General features: G+C 37.4%; 1 protein-coding gene and 2 long non-coding RNA genes across 3 annotated transcripts; 2 read left to right on the plus strand and 1 right to left on the minus strand.

The window, feature by feature from the left end:
- Positions 1–1,775: 1,775 nt before the first annotated feature.
- LOC103430042 (heat shock 70 kDa protein 16-like) lies at positions 1,776–7,913 on the minus strand. Its single transcript, XM_008368177.4, has 10 exons — positions 7,659–7,913; positions 6,083–7,323; positions 5,360–5,572; positions 4,618–4,713; positions 4,332–4,490; positions 3,904–4,104; positions 3,221–3,367; positions 3,012–3,140; positions 2,801–2,931; positions 1,776–2,402 (listed from the first exon to the last, which is right to left on the minus strand). The coding sequence occupies exons 2-10, from the start codon at positions 7,250–7,252 to the stop codon at positions 2,315–2,317; spliced, it is 2,334 nt and encodes a 777-aa protein (XP_008366399.2). The 5' UTR covers positions 7,253–7,323; positions 7,659–7,913; the 3' UTR covers positions 1,776–2,314.
- A 1,257-nt stretch (positions 7,914–9,170) lies between these two features.
- LOC114819626 (uncharacterized) lies at positions 9,171–10,871 on the plus strand. The gene is made up of 2 exons (XR_003766917.2): positions 9,171–9,303; positions 10,158–10,871. It is a non-coding gene; the product is annotated as an uncharacterized lncRNA (long non-coding RNA).
- Positions 10,872–18,202: 7,331 nt separating this feature from the next.
- Positions 18,203–19,804, plus strand: LOC114819627 (uncharacterized). The gene is made up of 3 exons (XR_011573567.1): positions 18,203–18,396; positions 18,518–19,140; positions 19,440–19,804. It is a non-coding gene; the product is annotated as an uncharacterized lncRNA (long non-coding RNA).
- The last annotated feature ends 530 nt before the right edge of the window (positions 19,805–20,334 follow it).

The following is a 20,334-nucleotide window of genomic DNA, read 5'->3' on the forward strand; positions in this document are numbered from 1 at the left end:
TCACACTGACTGTAGAAGAGCCTCATAAATTTTGTGTCTTATTTATTTATTCCGCTACACACGCCGTCGATTTTATAACAATTCCAAAATTGTAAAGTAGCAAATTTTAGCCTTCAAACTATCACGTATGTTAACAAACTTGTATTTGAAGAGATTGTTAGAAATGCTAAGTGCTAGTTCAATTTATCCAACAACAAAAAATCACGAAACTCATCAAAAGAACCAACCATCCCTTACAATCCGGTCGCCTGTACCACATTTTCTTCTATTTCCACTGTCTCATCGCTCAAACTATACCATTCACTATCGCTTTGATAATTTGGAGATACGAAGTATTGATTAAAAAGAAACCGAAACATTATGAATATTAGTCATGATTCATGTAGTGCAAATGTGGTTTATAAACTTAAAAAAAAAAGTAAAATACTTATCACGTCATTAATTAAACAACAGACCAGACAATTTAATATACAAAAAAACATAAACTGATACATTATAAAAACCTCATTATGTACGAGAAAATTAAAATCTCAAAACTCAGATTGAGTATGAAGATTTGTAAACATATAAAATTGGCCCAAATAAATATTCAAAGGACCCAGTCAGAACCCTAGCCCAAAAAGTGATGATCTTCTGATTCCTCCCCCATCACGCCGCTCAAAATACAACTTGTCAGCCCGCCAAAAACAAAAACTTGTACAGACAAAAAGGAAGTTTTATTTTGGAATCCCTCCAGTTTTTCCAAATCAAATCCCGCCCCATAAATCCCACTCTTTTAGTTTCGCTCATTTTCCCTCTCCCTCCAAATTTCAAGACCCAAAATCGATTTCGAATGACCACTTAATACTACGGTCTAGTGGTTTTCCTCTTCACTTGTAAATAGGAGGTCATTGCTTCGTTTCTTGCCTAAAACGAATTTGAACCAGATTATTGCTGTCTATTATAAGGTTAAGCCCACCACCTCTCCTAGTATAGATAAATATCGTTTGTTAAAAAAAATAAAAATAGATTTCGAAGGAACAAACATGGAATGTAATTTAGGAAGTTGTTAACTAGAAGAAAGTAGTATTTTCTTTGTTAGATTTGCATAATGTCATGGGTTTATTAATGTGATAAGGGGCCATTTTGCAAAACTAATACTTTTTGGTGATCTGGGTATTAGAGTTATGTGCAGTGTGAAATTTGAGATGGGAAAATGGGTAATTCTGGTTGAATTGAGAGGACTTTTAGGGACAGCAGCACAAATAGGGATTTAATTTGGTAAATTTTTGGTTGAGCAGTGGGTTTTGTTAAATAGTGGGGATTGTTAGCTGTTTGTAAGCAGCACAAGCAAACGACATGAATAATAATTATCTTAACGTATTGATACTAAATATCAACGTCATATCAATAATAATTATCTAATATCAGTGAAATATCTATATAGTATGAATGTCGTTAACCCAGGGTTAATATTCGTTGCAATTTCGTTGTTCTTATATGCACACCTTTATTTCCAACCTTTAATTTGAGTAATACAATAAGAATCAACGATTGAGTAATAAAATAAGAATCAACGAATAAAAATTAACAGGAGTGTGTGATGGAAAAAAGGTGTGAATCGTTTTACAATGTTGAAACTCGAAGAGCCTTCTAACCTACTCATTTCTGCCCCTAAAATGGACCCATCACCGTCTTCGATCGCCAAGTCCGCAGCTGCATACTCACTACGCGAGAATCGATCAAAACTAACCTAAAGAAAGTTCAAAGATGTTATGAGAATGTATCAGGCTACATTTGATGAAAGATTCACAACCTCAAGCTTTTCCAATCACGGAGGTACAAAGTAATTTATTAGCTACATAACAAAACCACATACAAAAACAATTCATCCGGTACAAGGGAGATCATTTTCGGTTCTCGCTTTCGGAATACTGTCATTTCCCACAATGTTAAAACCCAGAAATGAAAAACGAACAGCCCCCCGAAGACAACCTCTTACGCAACATTTTATGCTCGAAAACAAATTCACTCTCCAACACGGTCAGATGATAATGTTTGCAACAAAACGTTCCAATGACTCCTTCACAGGCTTCAGCACCTATGCTCCGTATCACTTTGTGAGACCTCATCAGTTTGCTCAAGTCGATGACATAGGTCTTCGGTGGAAGGACAAGCCAAAAAACTTGGTCCATTATTGACTAACATGTTCTTGTGTAGCGACCCGCTGCCCATCCATTCAAAGGCGTAAAACGTGACTACAAAAGATGTACAGTTGTCAGAACAAACAAGAAACTAAGCCCTTAAACTTAGCATGCATCCTGCATCGTTGCACTCATTTGTAATCAGAAGTGTTCTGCTGGTTAGATCCCTTGTGGTCCTCTCGATTAGGAGCCCTGGATCTGAATATGTGTTTGCACATCCTGAAATGATTAGAGCATGATTAAATTCTAGAGATTGAAAAACAAATGTAACAGTAACAACACAGATGGAATTAAGTGAATCGAGAAACCAGCAGGAAACTAGGGAAATGCGTGTAGTGCATACAAGGGAGCGAGTTACTCCAATCACAATAATTACCCCCCATGTCATTTGTTTCTTATTTAACCCATCAAGGTGTGATATATTACATGCTACCACCTGTTTAGATAAATTTTCAGAAAGGATTGATTTGGCTGGCCAAACAACTTATTGGACTTGCAGTCCTACATTTAAAAGGTCTTCACATACCACGTTGACAGAAAAAAAAAAGAACATTAAAACGAACATGGAGCATTATATTTATAGTAAAGTTGGAAACTAGGAAGTGCAAGAGAATTACGAGTTCAATTCCTCATTCCTGCTCTTTATATCACTTGACCATAAGACTGGGTCAACATTCTTTGGCAACGAGTCTTGTTGTTGGGTTTTTTCCCTAAGCCACTGCTCCACTTTATAGAACTCATTAACAACCTGAAACATGAAAATTCAATCGCTGAAAATAAAATAGTCATATTTATACGAGGCATAAGTAACTAACTGAATTGTCGTACGGATTCTCTATCCATGGGTGGAAGTGAATTCACAGCCATCCGGTAATCCCCAATGCACTTTAATAGATCTCTTGTAGCTTGCATTCTTGCTTCCTCATCCTTATATCGGTTCTCAATTGGATCTACCAGCTAGAATAATCAAATAGACATCAAGAATGGAGAAAGGTAACGGGAACTTAAATTCTCAAATTTCAGGAAGTGGAGAAAACCTTCTTAAGATCTTCCAGCTTTGAAGTATAAGCATTTTCTGTTTCATCTTCTCCATCATCATAAAGCCATTCCTCTGTCTGCTGTAGGCTCCTGGAAATGCCCTCCCTCTCTTGATCACTTGCGAAGCTTCGATATGTGTTGAAGAGCTATTCACATGCATATCTTATGTTAAAAGCCAGCCTATGACAAAAAGTGGCAGCATGAACTAAAAGATCTACGAGAGTCTGACTAAGCTACAGTCAAACATGCTCAGGTATGGATGATGAGATGAATAGAGATACAACAATAAGAGGCTGATATTTGGCCCAATGATACATAGAACTGGCGATCATTCCATACTATAAGACAGTTCAAAAATTTGTTTGCTTAAAGGCAATTCTTAGTCTCAAAGCATGAATCCTAAAGTTTCTAGACAGCAATCTCAACATTATGTATTTCGATCTTCATCGCATACAACATGAAAACTAATCTCTTGAGTTGCAATATATTAAACCCAGGCTATGTAGGGATTAAAACAATTGGCCTCATAAACAAATACAGATTCCAATGCTGGAAGTAGAATGTTAGTGTTAAGTCCTTATGCTGCTTCAGAACAGGTAAATGCCAAAACAATGCAAAGTGTTTTAGGAGGTTGAATCACAAAGCCAAAGAAAACGTGACGAAACAATAATACAGGCTATACCTTATTCCGCATCTCATAGACATAAGACTCCAATGCATTCTTTTTGTCTTTGGTTTGTTCCATAATTCTGTCATGTTGAGCTAATTGGAGCTCTTTGTCTTGAGCTTCTGAAAGTTCAGCCTTTGTCATTCCACCATACATACTTTCACTAACAGGTATCTCTAGCCTCCTGCTAGCTTTATTGTTTCTTTCAGGATCACCCTGGAAAAGCGGATACCTTTCAATAAGTTTACATCTGCTCCAGAAACTTTAAAGAACCGAATTTGACAAGAACTTTGCAAAACCAAATAAGTATGCATTGCAGATTAAGTACAAGCAACAAGATTACTGTAGATTAATTACAAGGGAATTATCGCATTTATTCAAGACTCAGATTTATCTCTAGTTCTTCCAGCATGAAATAAGGGAAGAGTTGAAAACAAACTTACACTAGTATGTGAAGAGTTGTGCTGTATACTACTTTTTTCAAATCCATCTGCAACTGCCTCAGTAGAACCAGAAGCAGTTACATAATCAATGTCCATTGGATCCATTTTTGAATCGGCAAGACCCCTTGTAGAAGAGTCATCTCCGTGTTCTTCCATCACCTGAAGCCATTATAAGATTTATACCACAAAAATTTTGACCATAAAAAATGCCACAAAACAAAGATCCTAGGAAGGAAACCAGTAGATGACAAAGTTAGTAGTGTCAGAAAAAAAAATATTTACTTACCATAGCTGATTCAACAGAGACAACACCGTGGAGGTTTAAAACAACTTTAACTTTAACCCTTGTTTTTTTGCTATGGGAGCATTGGAAAGGGCCAATCTACATAAACAGCAGTCATTAGTTTCAAAGTAACAGTAATCCAGTAATAACAGGTATTTTCATTGCTAGGTAAGCTTAAAAACTAAAAGGATCTAACTGGAATTTGCATAGTAAATATTTTTAATAGCATTTTTGGTGGCATTCCTTTCCCTCTCATGCCGACACAAAAACATTTAAATTTTAAACAGATGAATTGTTTAACATGTCAAAAACTGAGGTTGTCACCCCCAAGTGTTCGATAAATTGTCCAACAAAAAAAAAAAAAAAGGGATTTCCATCATGGCATCATCCTAGATTCTTATCAAGACTTCAGAGATTAGACATTGAACTTAGCGTTCAGTGGTAACGTGGGTTTGCCTTTGATTCACCTTCACTTCTCTCATGTAGTCATCCTTTATTCACATTTTTTCATGCACCTCCACCAATAAAATTCTCAGTGTCACATATTCCCCTCAAAGATTAGACATTGAACTTAGTGTTCAGTGGTAGCATGTTTGTCTTTGATCTACCTTCAATTCTCCCATGTAGTCATCCTTTATTCACATTTTTTCATGCACCTCCACCAATGAAATTCTCAGTGCTCAGTGTCACATATTCCCTCTCCCAACCCACGGGAAAAGGGGGAATGAAGAGCATAATATATTACCGTAAAACAACAAATATCAGAAGATACACCGGCAGGGACTTCAGTGGGATTAGCGTAGAATGCTTTCAAATGAAATAAACTGCTTCGTCGAAACGTCAGTACTTTAACACTTGGAATGGGTTGCCCTTTTGGAAACAGGATGCCATTTGTCCCTGGGCAAATTGGAGCCTCATCTATTAAGAATGCTATAGAGAAAGGAATTGAATCTTGAACCTGCATATAGATCCGGGAAAACCATTACGCACATTGTGGGCAACTATCCAGATAAGAAAGACATGTTACATATGCATGTACATTTTATAATTAAAGGCTTTAATCCCTTTGAGTCTAGTAGGGATTTTCGGAATGCACATCATATCCACAGCAAGTGCTGTTGTTACCCTTAACCAATAAAATCAAAATCAAGCAAACATCTTTAACGGATTATTATGCTTTCTTCCTTCTTAGGTGCTACTAATGTACAGAACTGAAAATTAATCCTTTTTTAAGGTGGTCCCTAAGCTTAAGCTTTGTGATAGGACTTTTCATACTCTCAAATTTCAAAAACCCGAACCGAAATAGGGAAGGGGGGGAAAACAAACTCATTTCTTGTTGTATACAGGGCATTGCATACAACAGCACAGTGATGCATTGCATATGAACCAATATGTCATAGTATTCTTAACTGAAATAAAGCACTGTATTTTGTGATTAAGATATGAAAAATTGTTTCAAAATACAAACCTCATATTCTCTGACTCGAAAAACAGGACTCAGCATTGCACATTGAAGAGCGCATCCACGTGCTACACACTCACTTGCATTCAGTGTCCGGCGGGGTTCATTCTTGAACACAGAAGCCAATATTCTAGCAACCGCTGGGATCCTAGACCCTGACCCGACAAGCTCCACAGAATGAATCTTATCAGCGGTCAAACCTGCATCAGCTAGAGCTTCGCTACAAGGAACACAAATCCTCTCCAATAAACCTGAAGCCAGCATCTCAAAGTCTTCCCTTTTAATGAAACCCTTTACATCTTTCTCATCCATTAAGCACTCAATATTAAGAGGTGCCTCAGCATTCGCACTCAAAACTTTCTTCAGCTTCTCACATGCTGCCCGTAGCCTGATACTTGCCTTGACATTAGAGTATACATCAATTCTGTACTGCTCCTTGAACTGTGCAGCAAAATGATTAAACAAGACCTCATCGAAGTCTCTCCCTCCCAAGCTTCTGTCAAAAGTATGAGATAGGATCTTCATTTGCCCAGCCTCAAATGATGCAATAGAGACCTGTGTATCACAGTGACCAATGTCAACAAATGCCACATAAGTTGGACCGGAAGTTGAGAAATCTGTTTTGTAAATCCCATAACTAAGAGCAGTTGCAGTACAATCATGCATCAATCTCAAAGGCTTCAACCCAGCAACTGTGGCAGCATCCAAATATGTACGTCTTTGCAAGTCTGCAAAGTACGACGGAATACTAATCACACAATCTGAAATAGGCATTTCCTGATTCTTCTCTATTAGATCTTTCAAATGTGCAAAAAGCATTGCCGTAACTTGAACCGGCGTAAATGTATGAGTCACACCCAAGTACTTCAAATGAATCAAAATGCCACCATCTGGGCCTTCAGAAGTTTCAAAGGGCAAAATTCGAAGGTCACGTTGAACATCAGGCTCAGTAAATTTTCTACCAATCAGTCTCTTCACCTGAGACACCGTAGATTTCGGGTTCATCATTGCAGAAGCAGCACCAGCAGACCCCAGAAACCTCTGTTTCTCACCAAAACAAACCACAGCTGGGGTTTCACGTTTCGATTCATCATTCAACAAAACATCAACTCCCCGTTGCTTCACCACCGCAATTACACAATTCTCATTTCCAACATCAAACCCCACCACACTCATTTTTAACAAAATTTCGACACCAAACCAACACACCAATTCAGTTCCACAAAACCTATAATTTGATCCAAAAACTGCAGACAAGCAAAGAAAAACAGAAATGTGAATTCAATTTACTTCAAACAAGCTTTCACTAACAAATGCTTAATCAATTTTTTTATTTTTTAATAATTGCTGTTATACGTTAATCAAATTCCTAAACGCAGCTAAATTTAGCCATCGGTACATTTCAATTTTCAAATATGAGGACCCAGAAACTCAAAATCACACCAGGATATTTAATTTCCTTCGATTTTCCCAGAAACCAAACAAAATTCAAATGTTCAATATTTCAAAAGCAAATCCGTACTTGAACGAAATCTGATAAAAAGATGATCAATAAAGCAGGTGAGGAAAGTGATTGCAGTACCTGTTTGAGAAACGACGTTCCGGAAACAATTCGAAGAACAATTTCAAAGAGAGGAAGAGTCTGGTCGAGAGAAAACCTCTGCCCTTTGCTCGCACTGCAAAATATACAGCGTCATATTTCTCCTTCATAAAATTGTTGCATTCTACGGGGGTCTGTTTGAAATTAATAATATTTGTCGGACTGCCTTTCTATTTTTCGTATTTTGAAAACACCACCATTATATTTCCTTTTTTTTTCTCAAAGTTCTTTTATCGTTCACAATAATTCGTGTGTGTTTGATTTCAATATGTAGGAATTATACACTTTGAGTTTAATTTCTATAACATTATTATTATATTGGTGCGAGTTTGATAAATGTGAGTTATAACCATTAACTTAATATTTCTTGCACATTCTGAAGTCTGATTTCTATAAAATTAAAATTAGTTTTCTACCAAACTATGTATAGCCCAAAAAAGCTTAGAAAAAAAAAAAAAAAACTAATGAAAATGGTTTGAAAACTTTGAGTTTTATCGATAAGAACAAAATAAAGAGTAAAGTGAATAGTATCATGATTGACTTTTTAATGTAAAAATGTGATTTTTCATTAAAATGAACAGTACCAGAAACTTTTCGTTAAAATTCTCAAAAAAAAAACAAAATAAGAGACTAAGAAGTAGTGCCTGATGAAATTTCTTCTTGGTGAAACAGGGCTAAGATTCCTTTAACCTATATCACGTTTTCAGGGGAAACTTGTCAAAGTTGGAGTTACTCAAGAGCAAGTACTTCAAGTGCAATTACCAACCGTTCAAGATCCTGCATCAAGGACGCTCCAATTTTTTTATCATACATATATGAAAATGAATATATTTCATATTTTTTTTAAGGATTCTACGGTACCTTTATGTACCGTTTAATTTAATAAAAGTTGAGAATTACCTGAGAGCATTAATTAAGTTTAACGAATTGTCGTGATCGTTAAATACAATTTGTTTCAATAAAAGTTAAAGATTATCTTAGACCATTGATTAAATTCAACATATTATGTTGACCGATAGTTTACTTTATCTTCTTAATTAATTATTTTAGAATTTTTATCACAAATGATTATTGAAAATCGAAAATAGATCAATGTAGTACTTAAAAATCAGTGTGGCAAGTTAATATAGTCATTCCATCATAATTCTATTAAAATTTATGTTATGTGATGACGTATCACATAATTGAGTTCCATAAATCTAATTAAATATTTTTATATAGATTAAAGATATTTAAATAATAAAAAACAATTTTTATTTTTATATAATAAATAACTTAAAAAAGAAAAAAACAAGAAGAAGATGGACAGTTCATCTTCTTCTTCGCCTCGCACCGAGCAACCACTACAAATGGAATCACTTGTTGTCATATTTCGGCAAGATTTCATGTCCTCATCCACACTTTAATTGTAGCTCAGACAAAGTGATTATTTTAGATGTTCAGGTACTCTAGAAAATGATACAGAGCATGTTGGATCCTCTTGCAAATCGGTGAAGGAAACCTGCGATGAAATTTCTGGTATTAGAAATGATGCTCTTGAAAGGTTTTCAGATCTTGAAAATCCTGATATGGCCACCATTCCACTGAGTGACAATGCATAGGGACAATCTTTACATATACACATCTGGTGAGCCCAAAACTCTTGGTAAAATACCTTAGTTTCGTGTCCGCAAATCAAATTAACCTGTAATTTTCAATTTTTAACATCTGGGTTTCCATTAATCTGCATAATAAGAAAATGGTTGAAGAGAAAAAAGCGACCTTCACAAAAAATGTCACTGAAAAAAAAAAGAGACGATAGAAATAGGGTAAGGCTTGGATTGGTTAATATTGGTCAGGCGGCAAGGGAGTGGGAAGCCGCGGCAAGGGAAGGGGATGCCGGAGTCGTCACCAATTCTCAGCCCCACTCCCCCAGCCTGCACATCCGGGTCGATCAACATCGGGGAGGTTCCATTTCGAATTATCATCACCTGCGAACACGAGGACCGCAGGAACCGGGTGCGACGGTGCCGTTTCAATTGGAGGAGAATGGCGGGTCGCTGGGAAGGAGGGGAAGAAGATGATGAACAGTCATCATCTTCTTCTTTTTTTCCTTTTTTTTATTGTTTTCAATTGTATAAAATAAATTTTTTAAATATTTTTAATCCACATGGCAATATTTAATTACATTGTAGGATCCATTTGTGTGCCACATCAGCACATAACGAATTTTTTTACAAAATTGTGATGGGATGATGAGGGCATATTTTACTATTTATTTTCTCCCGAAAGCTACATTTTCTTGTGATATTTTGGACTTAAATGAAAGGAAGTACATAGTGTTGTGCTTTTATAGTTATATTAATGAGGTGGAGGAAAATATCATGTTATAATTCCTTATTTTTAATTAAACCAAGTGGTCTGTTATGATTTAAGTGTCTACCTATTTGACTTTATAATATACTTGTGGTCTACATTCATTTTCCTTTGATTTATGTGCAGTGCATGTCACTTGTTGGAATTGGAGAAGCCTTCACCACGTGTTTATTTCATAGATCACAAGTCTATGCAAAACTGAACCGACAAGGAAAAGAAAGAAAAACAAAAGAAAGCTGCATATTTCCTCTCCCATTTTTCAAGGTTAGCCTCCATACGAAACCAGAATAAAGAGAAATCTTAGTGAAGTTAAATTGGAGAGAAATATGGTAAATCACCTACACAAAGCAATTTCAAATTCATGGGTCTTTGCCAAAAGCATAAATTTGGGATATTTGGTTGCACAATCTGTTCAATTGCAGAGTAAGTCTGATCAGCTATGATGGATATCTATTTGGAGATGAGACTTCGATTGGAATTGAGCGGATAATTAAAGAAGGCACAGAGGGGGTTTGCGGCAGCAAGTAGACCAAAAGAGCAAGGGAAAATGTTGGCAAATGGAGAAAGTAATCAAGATAAAATAGAAGAGGAAAAAGAAAAGGGGACTAATCAATTATTCTACAGAAGCAGCAAGGGACATACAAAAGACAACAGCAGCAGCAGAGCACAAGGATTTTTCAGCGTTTTTTCTAAACTCAATTTTCTTCTCACATTTGTTATGAATTAAATAATATTTTCGATTATGTTTTGGGACTCCTTAACTAGGGCTACGATGTAGCCATGACTATGAATGCTTATATTCTCAAGTGAATTATTTCAAGTTTTCAGTTTCATTGAGTATCGTTTGTTGTGTTTATATGCTTGGTTTTAGTCTTGGTGATTAGCTACCATCTTAACTTTTACTTGGTAAATTTGATGCAAGTTGTGCAAATGCCATGTTTTCAACTTGAGCTTCTTGCAAATAGATACTGTTTGCTCCCTAAATCCGCCATAGGGCCTTGCGGGCAAGTCGGGGATTTACTGCACATACGAGATTGGTGGGTGCGGGCGTGCCACTACTAGATGCCGCTAGTAGACGAGTTTTGAATGATTGAGGTTGCGCCTGAGTTTGACTTCGAACCAAGAGATTGTGCCATTGAGTGGGAGTTGCTCAAATTAAGGTTCTTTGTTTGCCTTAAAAATAAGGACTTTACTTATATAGAGAGATAGAACAATATGTAAATGATAAGGTTGCTTGGAAATATAAATGACAGAGGAAAGTGACTAAAATTGCAGATTGCTTGTAATTTATATAGCTGGAAATGAGTACATAAAAGCTACAAATGAGATCGATACCGCAAGTGAGCAGCAGAGCTAATAAACTAGATAAAAGAAGGCTTTTGGCAAATCTGGTTTGAGCAGAGTTTGTGCTTTTGTTTGTTTGTTTGAGTGTCCATAATCCTTGTGCATCTGCTCCTTTTTATAGAGGTCTGGATGAAACCCTCCTGCTGAGGTTTTGTACTTGCCCGAAAGAAGCTTGGGCAGCTTGCATTTCCTTACTTGGGTAGCTTGCATTGCTTTTGCCAACTTGCATGTAGAAACAATATTAAAAGGGGAATTTGCATCTCCACCACATGTTTTTAGCACATGTTTTCCCACTTGTAATAAACTAACATTTAAAATAAGCAAGTTGGATTCTTTCACATTTTCTTTGCATCCACACCCCTATGTTGCCTTCCAATCCATTTGCAAGGATGCATGTATCTTGATTAAACAATGCTTGACAAATCTCCACCACCAAAACAAATTGGAAGAACAATATTATAGTGTCCAACCCCTCTACTTGCATCTAAATATCTTTCCAAGTCAGCTTTCTTGCATATTAATCCTCCAAATGCCATATTTTACCCAAATTGCCCAAATAAGTAAAAATGGGTATATTTTGAGTGCAAACAGATACCATGAATTACCTAGTAGTAGATGTCATACTCTAGGATTTGTGTAGTCTTTATATAAATTTCCACTTATCGTAATGAGTTTCATGATGTTAAACTATTCCATATGCCATGGATGGTTGCAAATTGGGATATACGTAATAGTCTAGATGCCATAGATATTACATGCATTAAGGAGATTTGACTATCAATGAGGTTGAGTACTTGTTAATAGTTCACTGCAGAAGATAAGTTTGATTGGTTATGGTGAGTCAGATGTTGTAGTGTTTTACTCGACTGAATTACAATTTATGTACTTGGCTGCCTCTTTTTGCATTGTGATCAAACTTTCTTGTTTTCATTTGTTTTTACTATTAGTTTCAATTCTCAAATCCATCTTTCACCAATCTTTGCTAATTTTACTTCGTTGTAATTGGATTTAAATTAGTTGATAAGAATTAAATCATTTTATGAGGGACGATATTAAGTGCTTGCATTCTATACTATCAAATGATTCGTACTCTTGCGAGCATAAAATTGGGAACTAAGTTGGGCTAATTTTGGTTAGTTTAAATTTCGCAACACGGAAATACCACATTAATACGCGACAACCAATTTCAGGGACTACATTAATCAATTTTCAATTTCAGGGATCATCTTGATGAGGTGGGTCAATTTCACCGACATTTATGATAAAAACCTGTTATTTTATTAATGAGATATCTATATCTCGTGAACTTCTTATTCACGTGTTTTTCTCTTTCTTGTTTTGGCGTCTCCATATTCTCCTTTTTCGTCTTCTAAAATTATTTTAATTTTGTTAATTTTAGATTTTGGATTTCTCATTTAAGGTTTAGTTTTGTCACAATTATCATTAAAAACTTGTAAACCTTGTGGGGTCACTCTTAGTATTTTGAGTAGAGCTCGATCTCACAAGCATATATGTGAAAACCATTAGCAAATCAAAGTCGTAACGAAGGAGAAATAAGCAAGTAAAGGCAATGGCATTTTTGTCAACTACACATCTATATATAGTAGATCCTAGATTGTGGGAGTCGGCTTTATATTTCTAGAAAGGCCGACCAGTGAGATCGACTCTATAATTTGTTTCGTCTGTAACTCGACTCGAGACTGGCTAGTTTTTTTATGGTTTTTTTCAGCAAGCTTCGACAATGAGCCTCATCGCCACCACCACTATTCCAACAAATATAACTCAATCAATTTTTGTCTCGTTTGACCACATTTTTAGGTGAGGTGGAGCTCGACACTCCTAGCTCCCTAATGACAAACTTGTTGTTTTTGTTCACCCCGACACCACCCACCACCACAGTAGACAACTCTTAACCCCAATAATAAATCTCTGGATCCCATCACTCTTAGGTGCAGCCATGCCATGAAATTCCGACCAATTAGTGACTTCCATGACGATTTTTGCTGTCAACTGGTCAGTTTTGAACTCTGGTGAATTTATGAAAAAATGCTCCAATGTTCGTGACTCTTAATGTGGTATATTTTGAGCCAATTTGGTGTTGTCGAATTTCTAGCGAGATCCCGCCCGCTAGTCGTTGCGTGTGGCAGCACGCAACCTCGATGACCTACTTTGTCTTTCTAGGTTTTGATGCCTATAATCCGTTTTTGATAATTGTTTGACAAGATTCGACCTTAGGAACCTAGTTTCGTAAGTGGCCACCACTTGACCTTTGTAGTAGGCAGCAATCCGACCATTAGATCGTCATGAAATTATAGTCATTGTTGAACGATTGGGTTGATTTGGTTATACCTTGGGAGTGAAACGTGTTGTGGTACAGTTACAACCCGACATCACATGTCAGTTTTTGAGGTATCTCGAAATCGGGGTGTGACAAAGTTACTCTCATCTTACTCTTCCAAAATCGAGTTGCCACATTTTCATTCCATCTTGTTTAGGGTTTTCCGACAATGAAGATTTATTGTGAAGGATACTACAATCATGAAAGGTAGATTATGACCATTGTCAAGTTGAGGATGTCTTGCACAGTCCTTCATTATAACAAATTTCGTTACTGTTACAAACATATATCCCACAATACTAATTAACTCACTAACGCTATCACTCTAATAAAAAGAAATATGCATATTTTTAAAAACACTGATCTTCACAAAACCACCCTAAGAAACCAAAAATCCATCCCCACCATCCAAAATTTTTACGACCGGCCCCTAATTTTCGTATAATTTTGTTCTCACTAGTGGAAAATGACCAAAATGTCCCTAAAATGGTGAGCATTGACTTTTGTTGACTGTCTTTCGTGGCGCGTTTGACGTAAGGATTAGTATATTCTTATAGTACTCATTATTACAAACGCGTCATTATGTCGAGAGTACTCTGTAATGACATGATTATGTGGTCATATACTTAGCTTGTCATTACTTCGAGACTATTCAGTAATGACATGATTATATTATCCAGCTTCCACTAGCTATGGCTAGTGGATGATATTGTATCCTATACCATCGAAATCAGTAGCAGTTGCTGTGAGCATATTTGGCATTGAGGCATCTTCTCAGGCTTTGACATAACTTTATCGAGTAGGTTATATACTCCAATTTATCCGTAGAACTAGTATTAGGCAACTATGCTCTAAACATATTGTCAAACATGTAATAGAGAGTTAGAGACCCATTAGAGTTGTCTTTTAGAGATGTGTTGAAATAATTGTGATTACTTGTAGGTGTCTTAATTTGGGCTTATCCTTATTTTAGGGGAAGTTCTGCAGAATTTTCGGTTAATAGTTGAAAACATTAGTTATTTTTTTATGCATATCATGGCTTCGTCACCTATCTGGGTGATGGATAGCACGCCTTAATTTCAGTGCCAATTGAACATCATGTTCAGGCTGTGTCAAAAACAGCCTAGGTAAGAGAAGGCCAGCCTTGGCTCGACTTGGAGACGAGGCATATCTTGCATGGGCTTCTACCCAAGTGGATTGATGTCAGGCTGACATGAGGACGATGTTAACCATGTTAATTAAATTTTTTTTTTACACGACCCAACTCCGATATCTCTAATATTAGGGTAGGCATGTTTTGGTCGACACCCGAGGGTGACAAAGCCATTTAAAACATGCATACGAATAAAAATATGGAACTAGAAAGACATAAACCAATGCAGAATGGTGTTCTAAGCATACAACTACTCAAGAATAGTGAGAAAGAATTATGATAGAAAGATACGAGCCGAGGAATGGGTTCTACATATAGGAGACTCGAAGATGCCAAAGCGGAAGTGTCCTGATGTCGGGACTGTGTGCCTCAAATCTACCTCTTGAGGGGGCGCAAAAACAGAAAATGTGAGTGGACCAAAGTTTATAATAATACTAATAATACGAAAAACCGATATATTTCTGAACATACTAACCTCTACTTTTGAAAACATATATAGTACTACTTAATAGTTTTTCAGAAAACTCTAGCATGCAATGAAAACGTTCGTAAAACATGTATATGCAAAACCATGCTCAATAATGATGCTATCGCCGCCTGAGGGAAAATCTTAAATCTCATAAATATTGTACTCTCTCTAGGGGTATCATAGTCACCCAGAGGCAGTACCTGTCCATCCTTGGAAGATGAAGTTGTACGACACTAGGTTACGCCAGTAAAGAAATAAGGAATGCCCCATCACCCTAAGGTGAAGCTGTACGACTCTGGGTTACGCCAGAGAAGAAACATATAACATTACACATTGACACTAGCCATGGCTAATGAAGTTGTCCGACATTGGTTTAGCCAGTAAAGCTAGGGGTATGTCATCAATATCATTAACTCCTCATTCGCCCGAAGGCAATACTTGTCCATCACCCGAAGGTGAAGTTGTACAACACTGGGTTACGCTAGTGAAGAAACATGGTAGGCCTCATTACCCAAAGGTGAAACTGTACTGTCACATTCCAGTCTTGACTCTGCCGTAACACGATATTGTCTGCTTTGGGCCTCAGTCACACCCTCTCGGTTTTGTTTTTGGGAACTCACGAGCAACTTCCCAGTGGGTCACCCATCCTGGGAATGCTCTCGCGTGAACTTGTTTAACTTCAGAGATCCGATGGAACCTAAAGCCAGTGAGCTCCCAAAATGCCTCGTGCTATATGGAGGTGGGCATGTACATATAAGACACATCACCCCCTCTCCGTTGGTCGATGTGGGATGTTACATGTACGACTCTGGGTTACGCCGGAGAAGAAATATATACATAGATATCCTCAACTATGTCTTATAGCCATAGACGTCTACATAACCGTGTTATGTGGATGTGTTGTATGATAACCTGCTAGATAAGCACCGAAATCATATCTCAAAATCTCATCTCATAAATCCATATTCATAATTTCGTAATATAAATCATATTTGGAAGCCATAAAATTTCATATACGAGAATCCAATGATTCATAATCTTTCTTAAATTCGATAAATCATAAATATTTCATAAAAGCTATTTGAATAAATCATAAATTCTCCGTAAAGCATAAATATAGCAATCCATAAAACATAATGGAAAACATACTCAAACCATGAAATATGAAATGCATGCAAACCTAATATTTTGTAAAAACATGCAAGTTCAGAAGGGGTCTATTCACAAATTTTTTGTTGCTTGGGAACTGCTCGAGCTAGCGAGGATAGAGTCACTTTCCAGCGATGCACCTGGGCCGAAGTCCAATTCGGCCGAAAAACACCTCAAATCACCCTTAATCCGTTGGAACCCTAGAAATGCGTATTCGTTGATTTGCCTCAAAACGAACTCTGACGCCCCCAATCTTGTTTCGGGCTTGTTCTTGGGGTTTAAGGAGGTCCATTAGTGGTGGTGGTGGAAAGAATAAGCTTCAGAAATGGTCGATCATCGACGAAGGGTTCTTGAACCTGTAGGTATTGTGCACCACGAAATGTGGCCAAAACTTGTCGAGTTTTGGGTGGAAATCACATGAGGGATACCGTGGTGATGTTTACAGGTGGTGGCTGGCCATGAAAAGCTGGGAAAACGCTGTGAAAGGCATCAAAAAAGCAACAAAACATCGGGTCAGAGACCGGGTTGTGATTGGAAACGGGTTGAGGGGTTTGGGTCGAAAGGAGGTTCGGGTTGGCTAGTTCCTCCGTTCCCTCCTTTCCTTTCTTTCTCTCATCTCCCATTGGTTCATTTTCCTCCTTTCTTCCCGATTGGGCAGCTACCCCCCTTATTTCTCTCCTCTTCTTTCCATCATAGCCACACACGTGGCACCAGTTTGATGCTTCCATAAAATCTGGAGCCTTCTAGATTTATGGTCAAATGACCATTTTGCCCTTAACTTCATTCGTTATAACTCCAAATTCGACTCTGCTTGTGCCCACGTGTCCGTAACGCTAAGTACTACAAGAAAACGCCAAGGAAATGGATCTTACGTGACACGATGAGACGGTCAACAAAAGTCGACGTTTGGCCTTGAAGGGCATTTTCATAAATTTGCGTATTAAAATTATAAAAAGCATAATAATTAGGGATGGGTTGTTACATTTTTTTTTCTTCAACTGAGTGCATAAAAAACACGCCCAGGAGAGCAATTGGTTGAATCTCCAACTACAATGCAAAATTACACGTGGTGCACTATAGGCCTTTGGATCTCCAACAACCACAATATCCAACGACCAAAATATTGTAAGTAGTGGTTGTAAGTTACAACATGTCTTCCTGAAATATGATGAGTAAGACTAGTCATGACCCAAGTATTGTAATCCTTACCCTGCTCGTATTAAACATATCAATTTTTAAAAGGTAGTGCTACCCACACATGTATTTTTACTTCTCATATAACACTTTCACTTTTCGACCGTCAAATCGAATGAATTGAAGAAGATTAGTGGAAAAAAATTAACATAAGTGTGTGGAGGTGAAAATGAGTGTGAGAATGCTCTTTTTAAAATTTGATTCTAACATTTTAATTTTTTTTTCCCAAAAAGGGTTTTTTTGGACTCACCACTTTAATTCTCATACTTAAATATAAAATAAAAAAAATTAAAAAAAAAAGAAAAAAAAGAAAAGAAAAAGAAGAAGTTGAGATGCTCTGTCTCTCTCTCCCTCTCCCATTGTTAGCGCCACCATCACAAGTTTATTGTCATGTTCTTTTGTCCTTGTATCCACAGACCCATAAATCTTATTTTCATACATCTTTCTACGTCATCTCCTTTTTTCTTGCACGTTCTGTGCAGCAATTTCTCGACCACAAAAGTGTGCAGCAAGTTCTTTGGTGAGAACGTTTGGTGGGTATTTGTCTAAACTCCGAGTGCTCTGTTTGGCTTCCACGACAACACAAAACAATTTTTCTTTGAAATGAAACGCACGCATGTTAAGCACTCACAGCCCGAATAAAAGTTCGAGGAGTTTCAGATTGTTTTGAAGCTGTTATACTTTCAATCAGTTTTGTTATCTGCCCAGATTCGAACTAGTAAGAGTTTAGACGTTTCTTTGAAGCATCTGCATCTGCATTGTTTTGTTTTCATATTATTACTTTTCTATCTGTTTTGTTTCTAGAATATTATTCCTTAAAAAATTATTCGTTTTGACAGGGTTCCGATTACAGGACTTGTTTGGTTGCTCAGAAATTGATACAAGCAAAAATATATAAAGGGAAGATTTTTGAATAACAACTTGTTTTCTAGTATATTTTGAGTTTGATTGCATATTCTGTTCTATCTGTCCAGACAGCTTCTGTTTTCACTTCTATGAACCTTTGGTTAATGGAAAACACTGGAACTAGTCCTCTTTTAAGAAGTAGAAGGTTGGGGAGCTTTTTGAGCACAAGCTCTGGTCCAGGAGTGAGAGGAACACCGAAAATTCCGGTGAAAAAAGTAGGACAAACGCTGAGGCATGATGTTTGTGTCGGTGAGGACGGTTGGGGATCCACACTGATATCTTGTGGTAGAATGGCCACATGTTTTATAACGGTGATGGTTTTAACTGTGATATGGGCAGTGATCATGGTTGTGCTCATACCATGGCCTTATGAGAGGATTAAGCAAGGAAATGTTTATGGACACGTTACTGGTAGATTGATGGTAAGCTCTCCTTCAGCCTGTGATTCATGCCAAGCTCGTTGTACGGTTGTACCTATGATCTCTTTCTAGTTTCTTTGCTCATATTTCCTGAGGGCACCAGGTCAAGAGATGGACGACTGCTCCCCTTCAAAAAGGTAATTTCAACAACTTGTTAATACCGATCGGTCATAGAGTGGAATGACACCTCCTGGCCTCCTCGATAGTTATCCTTGTCGATATCTCATGCATTTGGTGCAACACATTTACTTAAAAAGTTGAGGAAACATGGGTAACCTCTAATGGATTGTGTTCTGCAATCACTCTTATGTACTGATCATACTTCTTGAATAATCTTGTTCGTCGTTAGGCATTAACTTTCGTACAGAAATTCAATTTCTTTACTTGTCTTCTGCATTCAAGTATATAATATAAGTTCTGTAACTTTTCTTTGCAGGGCTTTGTTCATCTGGCATTGCAAACAGGTCTCCCAATAGTTCCCATGGTCCTGACGGGTACCCATCAAGCATGGAGGAAGGGTAGCTTACATGTTCGGCCAGCATCTCTAAGCGTAAAGTATCCTCCTCCGATAAAAACTGATGGTTGGACAGCTGACAAGATTGACGAACATATTAAAATGGTACATGACTTGTATGTCCAATACACCTTCCACAGTCACAGAAGCCTCTTGTGTTAGAGCAACTCCACCCATGGAGCCCTCCCCCCTGGCAATCCACTATTCAATCCACCCTATTGAACAGTAACTGCCTTAAATGAATAGTAATTATCATTAATGAAAAGTAATTGCCATTTACATCTCCACCCTTAGAACCCTCCCCCTGGCAATAAGCAATAAAAATAATAGTTTTTTATGTTTGTTTAAATAATAAAAAATTACAAAAGCTATCTCTCTCTCTCTCTCTCTCTGACACAAAAAAAATAAAAAAATACAAAACCCTCGGGCCACAGGCCCGTCGACTCCCCACCCCCCCTTCGCTCGACCTCCCACCCTCACTCGGGCCCTTCCCCGCTGGATTTGCTCCCACCGGCCCGAGGGCCCTTTCTCCTCGCCTGACGCCCGAGCAACCAGCAAGGCTGGAGTTGCTCTTAGAAGAATTCACGAATGGTACAAAGTCGTAGTTGTGGAGGCTGTGGTACATTTTTTAGTAATCATCCATTCTTTAAATTACAATTCCCTATTAATTGTAACTCAATTAGTTTCGAAATGGCGAGGGGCTTGTAGCTCAATCGATTAAGAGCAATAACCCGACACTAAGGTCCTAAGTTCGACTCCCCCTCCCCCAACATTGATTGTATAGAATTATTTTTAAAATGTAAAAGTATCTGTTTGT

The sequence above is a fragment of the Malus domestica genome, chromosome 11, assembly GCF_042453785.1.
Source record: "Malus domestica chromosome 11, GDT2T_hap1".
In the NCBI taxonomy this organism is placed as follows: Eukaryota; Viridiplantae; Streptophyta; class Magnoliopsida; order Rosales; family Rosaceae; genus Malus; species Malus domestica.